At 43.9% G+C, this 10,459-nt stretch overlaps 1 protein-coding gene across 1 annotated transcript in view; it reads left to right on the forward strand.

Moving 5' to 3' along the window:
• The first annotated feature begins 828 nt into the window (after positions 1–828).
• Positions 829–10,459, forward strand: part of LOC138969436 (uncharacterized) — a 25,855-nt gene continuing 16,224 nt past the window's right edge. Inside the window, exon 1 of the mRNA XM_070342227.1 lies at positions 829–2,662. Within this exon, the coding sequence (XP_070198328.1) occupies positions 1,460–2,662 (1,203 nt within the window). The 5' untranslated portion in view covers positions 829–1,459. The remainder of the gene's footprint in view (positions 2,663–10,459) is intronic.

Raw genomic sequence — 10,459 nt, forward strand, 5'->3', positions numbered from 1 at the left:
GGGGGCTGGGCTGGTGTTTGAACTTGAGGAGAGAAAAAAAAGGTTGGTAGGTTGGGTATGCATGTATGATTCTATGCGTCACTACATACTGTAACACAATGTGATAAACATAACATGGATTGGAGGAGGGGGGATGGGTGTGTTGGCAACAAGGGTGATCTGTCACCGCTCGGGATCATTATTAGAAGACGTACTTGGTGACTTATATAGTAGGGGGAAAAAAGGAAGGTAATAGTTGCTTTTGTCTCAAACATGGAAACCAAAAACAGACAAACACACACACACACACACACACACACACACACACACACACACACACACACACACACACACACACACACACACACACACACACACACACACACACAGGGCCGTAGCAGCCCTACCGGCCACTCCGGCCATGGCCGGACCAGTTTTTTGTTAAAAAAAAAAATCGTCTTCATAAGCTTCAGCGCTGTGTTAGGAGGAAGGAGGGGTCGTGACTTAGATCGCACAATGACAGCGTTAAGCGAGAAATTGTCACTAATAGTTGAGGAGAACATAATGGCCAGGGACCGTACCTTTTTATTTTTTTTATGGCCGGACCACTTTTAGGAGCTGTGCTACGACCCTGACACACACACACACACACACACACACACACACACACACACACACACACACACACACACACACACACACTCAGCCGTCTGTGTCTAGTACTAATTTTAATTGACCCATATATATGATATTTACAAGAAGAGAAGTGACTAATTATATTAGACCTGGTGGTTTTGAGCATACGGTAAATCTGTCATAAAGCAGTAGTCACAGCTGGCTGAATTGGGCAAACAACTATGTGTTTAGTAGGGGTTACCCTTCACCTGCCGAGAACACTCAGGTAAACTAGAAGCTTCGCAGGTCCGTGCGTGTGTGTTTGTGTATTTTATTTCACGTTACACTCGTCTTATGTTATTGCTTCGAGCCACAATGAGCATCAAATAATCTGTGTCGTTTCACAAAGTAGATTTTTTTGCCGCGCATAGCTGCTGTACACGTCAGCCTGCATGAGTCATCGCTGTTATTGATAGATCGATCTTTTTCGCAGCAGTGGATTGATTGGCGAGTCATGGTAGTAACAGCTGTGCACGGCTGGTTACCAGCTGGGACGATTTGAATAGGTAACGTCTTTTTGTATCACCGGTGGTCTATTGAGCGCATATATATGACGTAGACTGACTTCGTTGTTATGCACAGGGCAAGATCGTTGAATGCTGTTGCTGCTGTTTGCTTTGAAACCTGCAACACCGTAGTGTTCAGGTAAATGTCATAAGCTTTGCAGTTCTGTGCTTCTGCCAACTAGGCAACCTTTGTAAAGAGTGTTTGACTTTAACTTTTCTGGACTGTGGACGGCACTGAGAGGGGTGTGTGTCTGTGCGGGTGTTGATACTACGAAAGAAGGCGAGCGGGTCGACGGACGATGTCGAGTCAGATTCTACCCAGAGCCGCTCGGAGCACAAGCAGACCAGTGGGCGCTCAGTCGGCGTCGGGGCGAACTGCAGCAGCTGCCGCCACCAGCACTTCACGAGGCACAGCTCAGATTACTCAGAGCTCTTCGAGACAACGACTACCCCGAAGTGGTTCTACACAGGGAGACAGGACCGATCAAAGTCGCGAGCGTCTGAGACGAGCAGGTACTGGCAGAGGCATCGGGACAGCTGCACACCGAGACCGCAGCAGTGGTCCTGGTCGTGCTGACCAACGAGAGGTCGGCGAGAACGTCACCTCGCGGCTGAACGTTCAGCACAAAATCCGCGAAAACGCTGCACGGGGGCGACTGAACGGCGGGAGAAATCCTGTCAGCACCGGTATTTCTCGAAACATCGGGATTCGGAGAACCGTCAACGACAACCGTGCAAGTGTTGTTGGCGTTGGTCGTTTAGGAGACCAGAAACACAAGGACAACAGTCTGCCGGCAGAGTCGGGGACCCACAGAGAGCACGCTCACGACACAGCCGAGCCCCGGAACGGTTCCAACAGGGAGGACTTGGTACAGAGAGAACCAGCTGAGCGTGTTCCTGACAGAGACGAAGTAGCAGAACGAGCGTTGCCAAGGGAACAAGAAGAAGAACGAGCGTTGCCAGGGGAACAAGGAGAACGAGCGTTGCCAGAGGAACAAGGAGAACGTGCGTTGCCAGAGGAACAAGCGTTACCTAGGGTACAAGAAGAAGAAGGCGCGTTGCCAAGGGCGCAAGAAGGAGAGGAAAGAGGGTTGCCAAGGGAACAAGAAGAAGGGGCGTTGCGAGGGGAACGAGAAGAACAACCTTTGCCAAGAGAAGAGGAGCAAGCGTTGCCAAGGGCACACGAAGACGAAGACGAAGAAGTGTTGCCAGGGGCACACGAAGACGAAGAAGTGTTGCCAGGGGCACACGAAGACGAAGAAGTGTTGCCAGGGGCACACGAAGACGAACAAGTGTTGCCAAGGGAACAGGAAGAAGAAGCAGCAGCGTTGCCAGGAGAGCCAGAAGCGCCGTCAAGGCCACCAGAAGAGGAGGACCGAGGGTGGGCGGCGGGGGGAATGGCTGGCTGGCCTGAAGAATACAGGAGTGAGACGTGCACGTTTGTGAAGAGCTTCTCTGGGCGCTACTTTCAGGACTGGGTCTGGCGCCCGTCGCCATGGCAGGTAGAGTGTTAATTGGACTAGGGGCGACGGGGTAGAACTATTAATGCAAAATATTGAGGGTTATCTTTCTTTTCTTTTTTTTCTGTTTTATTTCTTCTTGTTTTCTCCCCTTCTTTACTTTTCCGTTCTTTTCTATCTGTGCCTCTTTCATTCACTATCTGTTATGATGTCCCTCCTGCCCCCACCCCTCTCTCTCTCTCTCTCTCTCTCTCTCTCTCTCTCTCTGTTTTTATTACTTCTTTAATTGATATTCCAACATTTTTAAAACGTATTATCATTAGATTAAACCCTCCCATGGGCGAGGGCTGGATGTAAAAAAGCACCTGTTTGCTTATGCCATTACCCTCGTTAATAAAGAATTTGTCATTGTCATTCTCTCTCTCTCTCTCTCTCTCTCTCTCTCTCTCTCTCTCTCTCTCTCTCTCTCTCTCTCTCTCTCTCTCTCTCTCTCTCTCTCTCTCTCTCTCTCTCTCTGTCTCTCTCTCTCTCTCCCGTTCTCACTCCCTCTCTCTGCCCCCTTTTCTCTCTCCCCCCTTTTCTCTCTCCCACTCTCTCTTTCTCTGGATATGCACATGTTGACTTGAAAAATAACCCTTTTGTATCCGTTTTGTGGGTACATGTTAATTGTTATAGTCGCTTTACTTTCGATCACCATGCAGGGACCCGGCGCAATACACTCGATGTTAGAAATTAGCTGATTGAATAACAGACACCAGGATCATGCCTCTCATTTTAGACAAATATCCCAAACTGTTCTACTTTGTCTGCTGGAGTTAATTATTTCTTAATATGTTATCATCGCGTCAATAAAGGGGGGGGGGGGGGTTCAGTCTTTACAGGCTAAAGCTTCATCATTATCGAGGACTAGGTTTGATCAAGTATGCGGACATGAATTAATTCATAAAATCAGTGGCAAGTACATGTGGTCACGGACTGGTTTTTATGGGTGTTTACTCACGGGTCATTGACTAGGCGGTCTGACCCGACTGACCAAACAAAGTGACCGCTATGGTAGGGTCGTTGTTAAAACTCCCGGATCAGTAAGTTGATTTACACATGTGACCGAGTTTGTCTTATGTCGGTTGGCGCCCAGTCAAGCGTGTAGACTGTAAACAGTTTGTGTGTGAATGCCAGCCTGGGCCAATCTGTTCGAAAATGTACAAACTGGTGAGTCCACTCTTCTGTGCTATAGTCAATGTTGATGACATTATTATAATGAAAACTAGGTGTACATGTGTTCGGCATCTGTTGTGTGAGAAACAGGCTGGGTTAAAAGGCCATATCTCTCTGGCTGGCTGGCTGGCTGTCTGTCTGCATCTCTCTCTCTCTCTCTCTCTCTCTCTCTCTCTCTCTCTCTCTCTCTCTCTCTCTCTCTCTCTCTCTCTCTCTCTCTCTCACATATGCTTTTCCTTGACTGCTTGGGTGAGAGATTGTGTGAGGATGTTTTTTAGAGGGACGACTTGGTCCCACCCCCTCCCTGTATATACCGATTTGAGTCAGATTATTGTGAGTAGATTCCAAGAGCTGCTTTTTTTGTGGACTTTATTGTGTGCAATATCTTTTTTTCGCATTTACGTTTGCATTTGCACACTTGAAAAACACATTCCAAAAGTTCTTTTTTGTGGACTTTATGTGTGCTTTTTGTTGTTGGTTTTTTTTGCATTTGCACACTTGAAAAACACTTGTACAATACAGATTATAATTTGTTTTACAAGATGACCTGACTAAAGACATGTATACAGTTTTTTATGACAAAATCCACCCCATATTGAACAAATATTAAAATCTGAAACACAACCTTACTTCACTCCAGAAAAGCGTACTTCGCACATGGAATATAAAGGTTACATCCCAGCTGATGACTCGTATGGAATAAATTCCATGTCTCCACAGTGTATAATGGGAATATGAAGGACAGAGCATGGGCACTCTTTTGACATTAATTGCGTTAACCGGCACCAGCAGGGGTGTAAGCTGTATACTCTTCTTGTGGCAATTATGATTTCAAGATACTGGATGATGAAGCAGTGCAAGTCAGAACTCACTTGATTACATAAGGAGAAAGGTTTTAGGCTTAGCCTAATCGTCCAACCTGTCCTTTCAACATAAAGTCATCAGACGACAAGTCTTAAACAAAAAGCAAAAATAGCAGCAATGCATCATTAAACGGGGCCATAAACAGTCAGTTTAGTTTCAAGGAGAGGGGGTCGAGGAAGTACGCATTCAGATTCACTACACATACATATAAAATGAAAATTTTTAAGAGCATTGCATACATAATCAGAATACACAATACAAACTAGATTTCAGGGGAGAGAGAGAGAGAGCATAGTCACATTGTGATCCATGAGCCAACCGTATACACAAACACACACATCGATTACGGCGCTCGATCATGTGTAATTGCTAAAATTCTTCCTGTTTGCAGTTTCATATGGCCTGTAGCGCGACACCCTCCCCCTCCCCCTCCCCAGGCTAAAGATAAAAAGCCTGCTAAGTGCAGTGCTAGGTTCACTTCAGCGCTATTTTAAGCGAGCTTCCTTCCCGAGTACGACCATAACATACACCACCACAGACCCGTCCATGTTTGAACAAAGGATACGAGCGTCCTTCCACTTGGTCACATACCGAAAACACTACAGCCTGTCTGCTTTCTGTGCAGATTGGGATTTTTTGCTGAATTAAATGCCGAGCTGACACCTGTGCCAATCTGCGAAATTGATTCATAGGAATTTCCCATTCTGCAAAAAAAATATATATATTTTTTTTATTTAATTTTTTATTTTTTATAAAGCAACCAGACTGTTGGTTTTTGGCATGTGTTCAAGTGAGAGGTAGAATAGTCTCATCCAATATATATATATATAAGCCTGGACAGATCTGCAGGGATGGAAGTTTCCTTCGGGAAATGTTACTGGAAATGCATGCTCCAATTTTGAGGGTGCTTCTCCCCCTATACCCTCGGGATTATTTTAATTTTCACAACCTTCATCCTTGGGTCTATGTTGGCTGACACGGTCGTTAACCGTGGAAAGAAGGATATCTTTACTACAGCGCTATATATAATGCTGGCGCACTCCACACTGTACGCTCCCGGCTATAACAATCGATTTACACAATTCATGTGCATCTTTGGTGTTTGCTCTGTTACCTGTGTCACTGTTTACCGTCCGTGACGGTGTCGGTGGCGTCTTAACACTTTTTGGCGTCACAGGTGAGCGCGCGTGCGAGAAAGGACGGGAGGCTAGCAGCAAGATAGGTATCGATCTTCTTTCATTCGGCGAGTCGATCTTCTTTATTTGTCGTGCATTTTCTGTCAACGATACCTTCTTTCTCATTAAAACGATCATGCTAACCATCTTTCCCACTTGTACGTCGGATAAGGGCGTCCGTCCACTTTGACATATACAAACAATCAACAGTCTCAAGTATTTTGTATTGTGATTATTATTTGTTAGTCGTTTTTGTGATTTTTTAATTAATAATTTTGTTTTTGTGTTTTTTTAAGTTAATTTCGAGGATTGACATGTTTCGGTGACAAATTCAACAAAGGACTCCCACTCTGCACAGAAAAAAGCTTAGATTTTGAGTCTTGTTATGTTTCCAAGATGAAATTATTTTTGGAACGTTTTATTAAAAAACCCACTTTAATTACAATTTTCAGATTTTTAATGACCAAACTCATCAATTAATTTTTAAGCCTCCAAGCTGAAATGCAATACCAAAGTCCGGCCTTTGTCTAAGATTGCTTGACCACAATTTCAATCCATTTGATTGAAAAATGAGGGTGTGACAGTGCGGCCTCAACTTTTACAAAAAGCCGGATATGACGTCATCAGGGTTGTTATTGGAGTTCATTACACTTGTGGAAGGGTGTGTTTTGGCTGGCTGATTGGAACTGATCAGGAAATGTATCGATCATCGATCAACCGTGGAGTTTTGTGTATTTCAGCTTTTGCATTGACTACCGTCCCCAAGTCCCTTTCTTTGGCCTAAGTTAGTTCCTCGCGTCAGCGTTGTGCATAATAAGAGTTCTGTGTTCTTTGTGACGCACGTTGGGTTGGATTATGCGGTTCATATCCCAGCTGGAACCCGTTCGTTCTTTCAAAATGGTAGGTCTTTTATTTATTTCCTCCGCTTTCAGAATAGTATGATCGGCGTGCTTTAATTAAACCTTTCATGGCTGGAAGGGATTATTATAATAACGCACACATATCTATAGTACATGTATTTGGACTTAAAGTAGGAATGAAAAGCGTTGAATGAAACAAACACTGTTTCCAAGCTCTCAAATGTATACTTTGTTTTGGAGCCCGAAACTGTCTCTAAGGTCTACTGTGTTCAGAAACTCAAAGTATCCACAAGTTCTGGCGTGTCCAAAAAAGAGAAATTATCTACTTGTTCAGGGCTGTCCAAAAAGAGAAATTATCTACTTTTTGAGGTTTGTCCAAAAAGAGATAATATCTACGGTTCAGTTTTTGTTTTTTAAAAACAGTAATTATCAACTTGTTCAGGTTTTTCCAAAAAGAAAAATTCTGTAATCTATGGAATGTACCACTGAATTCTATGTGAGTGCAGTTCTGCCAATGGCAATGCTTCAGCTGTCTCGACACGCAAACACGCGATTTGTTACTCTGGCCGCCTCATTAGTTACAGGTAACTTATGGCTTTTGACAGGTACAACGACAGAAGGCTTTTTGTGCCGAACAGTATCATGCATTGGAGAGGGAAGGCTCTAATCAGCTATGCAGTGATCAATAAACCAATAACTAACAGGTTGGGTCTACTTGCACAAATTGCTTCTACTTCCATCATTAGTGTGTGTGAGTGTGTGTGTGTGTGTGTGTGTGTGTGTATGCGTGCGTGCGTGCGTGCGTGCGTGCGTGCGTGAGAGAGAGAGAGAGCGAGAGACATACATACAGACAGACAGACAGTCACATATCGAGACAGAGAGAGAGACATTCTCATAGTTAACAGTATACCTCACCTCCCCGGCCCTCCCCCTCACTCCCAATTTCAACCTTTGTCAGTTTCCTCACAGTTTCACCTTGAAAGGCGGGTAGACTTTCCCCGCGCGACCAAGCTCAAGTCGCTCTCACTGTCAGCTGTTTGACGGCCTTGCTTTGTGACGCAGGCCACAAACAGTGTTTTGAAGTGTGTGGACAAAGAAGAACGTCGCAAGGTGTGAAAAAAAGGTTAAAAGTGGCGCGTTGAATGTATTATGCAAATAAGGAGGGATGACTAATTGATCAAACACAGGTGAGGCGGGTTGAAGGATGGACTGTGAAGCTGGTTGTGTCAGAGACCGACTGCACTGTTCACAGCTGCTTTCGAGCCATGCGAGGTTCTGGTGTTCGTTGAGGCTTGCTGGACGATTAGGGCTCAGAGAAACTCAGAGAAACTCCGGTTGAGACGGCCTCTGCACCCGCTAGCTGTACTACGGTCACATAATTATCTATACCTGACTTGAAGCGTGTCTACACAACAGCTGACTGATCTGGCTCAGTGTCATCCGGTTCTGTCTCTGGCACTGTCGGTTGTGACGGGCTGCACGAGCACACACTGTCCGTGATCAGACCGTATGATGCAGGTTAATACAGCTTATCTCATTGTTTGGCGTCGTGCTAAAGCAGTGTAAGTTTCATTACCATACTGTGTTACATCGTGCTGATACAGGGTAATGCAGAATATCACATTCATGCTTAAAAAAAAGTGTGGTGTAAATTATCAGACCATGCTAATAAAGGGCGAAGGGTTATATTGACGATCAAATCATGCTGATGCAAAATTATATAGACGATCAGACCATGCTAATATATGGTCAATTAACTACTATGTATGATCTGACCATGCTAATAATTTTATAGGGGGAAAGATGGTCAGACAATTCTATTACAGGGTAATATAGATGATCAGATCATGTGTATATATGGGGTCAAATGAATTATCAGATGCTAATATAGAATCAGATCGTGATGTTGAGTAATAAGGATGATGAGACCTTACTTAATACTGTTTATTATAAATGATCAGACAATGCTAATATAGGGTAATATAGATCGCTAGACCGTGCTAATATTGGGTAATATTATATTGATGATCACCGTGCAGTCTGTGGCTTCGCACTACTATAATATGATAAAGATGATCAATTCGTGCTAATACACAGTAATAAATATGATCAAAAACAATGTGACTTCGTGCTGCATGTATTAAGGTGTGAAACAAATGATCAGTTGGTGCTACTTACGGATAATATCGATAATCAAACCATTTTACTTCGTGCTAATACACTAGTCTTGTTTATACCAATTGGGGGAATACATAATACATGACTTCGTGCTATTACAGTGTAAAGCCCGTCCTTGATTGAGCCCGAAGTCGACTTCACGAAGTCTTTTACCGAAAACTCAGTGCTAAAGCTCCGTGCGGCCAGCTTCGCCAAGCATATTTCGCGTACTCGACTTCGCCCAATGAACGGCAGGACGATGCATGTGAATTTGAGCGTGACTGCGTGCAGTAGCTGCCGGTGTGACGTTTTCATCTTTCGCCGTGTTGATATTTCGCTTCTCGGCCTCGTTGATCTAGTATAAACTCTACACTGAACAAAAAAAAACACCCTTCGATAATACTGATGAGCGACCTTGTGTACCTTACATTCATGGGGCCAAATTTGTCCAACCAATTTGTTTTATTTAACTTAGAAATTTGATTCATCCTAAAATGTTTTCCTTCTAACTCAAGGGACGTAACCACTCGGTACACGTTTTCGAAGAATTCGATTTTGGGGGTGAAATCTATTACATTTTACCACCAATTTTCTTCACATGCAAGAAACTGACATGCTTTTCGTCCGTAAAGAATTTCACTTCTTAATTTTACCAGGAAACAACATTTCAGTCTTGAGTATATGTCGAGGGGGAAATATGTACACAGGCGAAAGATGAAATCGTGACACCGGTTTGCTGGCGGAGTCTAACTAATGCTGAGTACTGTGCGGACCGCTAAGTCCTCACGGGTTTCTACGTAAGCTCAGAATCCTTGATGCGCTAAGCTATGGAGTGAGGGATAGGTGGGTTCTGTTAGTGTTCACTGTGAACTGTGAGATCTGCGAGATGCTGCACAACAGTGTGATGATGTGTACACGGACCTTATGCATCCTGAACTCCGGTCAAAATGAGTTCGGCTCATTCTCTCCCTGACAGGATGCCTTGAGTTTCCTTGTCTGGCAAGGAAACCGATTTTTTTTTTGATTTTTTTTTAAACATATTTAGAGCTTTTTGTAATGTATTATTGATATAAGCAGATTCGCGATCGTCGATAATGATTTTTCATGGTGTTTTGTAATTTTTTAATTACAAAGGAATTGATATGTAAGACAGTTTCAAGCGAGCTATTTTCGCGGCTGTATTTACTGTGCAAACAACTCTAAATATGGCAAAAGTGTCACGTGATAATCAACCGTTTGGTTTCGGCGCTCACTGGAGCAGACAATTTTTTTCTGTAACCAGTTGACAGTGATGAAACCACATACATATCACGGTCTCCTTCCGGCAGCAGTCTCAAAATTTTGACCTTAGAACGATATCTTTATCATAACTGTGAAGAACAGAACGGAGATCACTGTCACGTCGAAGTCGGCCAATCTGCAATCATTTTCTTCTCGCGAACACTGATCTCAAATTTAGATCAGTGCTCGCGAAAAACATATGGGAGGTAACTCTGTATTTTTGTTGACTCACATGCGAAGCAAAAGTGAGTCTATGTACTCACCCGAGTCGTCCGTCCGTCCGTCCC

Source organism: Littorina saxatilis, linkage group LG6 (genome assembly GCF_037325665.1).
Source record: "Littorina saxatilis isolate snail1 linkage group LG6, US_GU_Lsax_2.0, whole genome shotgun sequence".
Taxonomy (NCBI): domain Eukaryota; kingdom Metazoa; phylum Mollusca; class Gastropoda; order Littorinimorpha; family Littorinidae; genus Littorina; species Littorina saxatilis.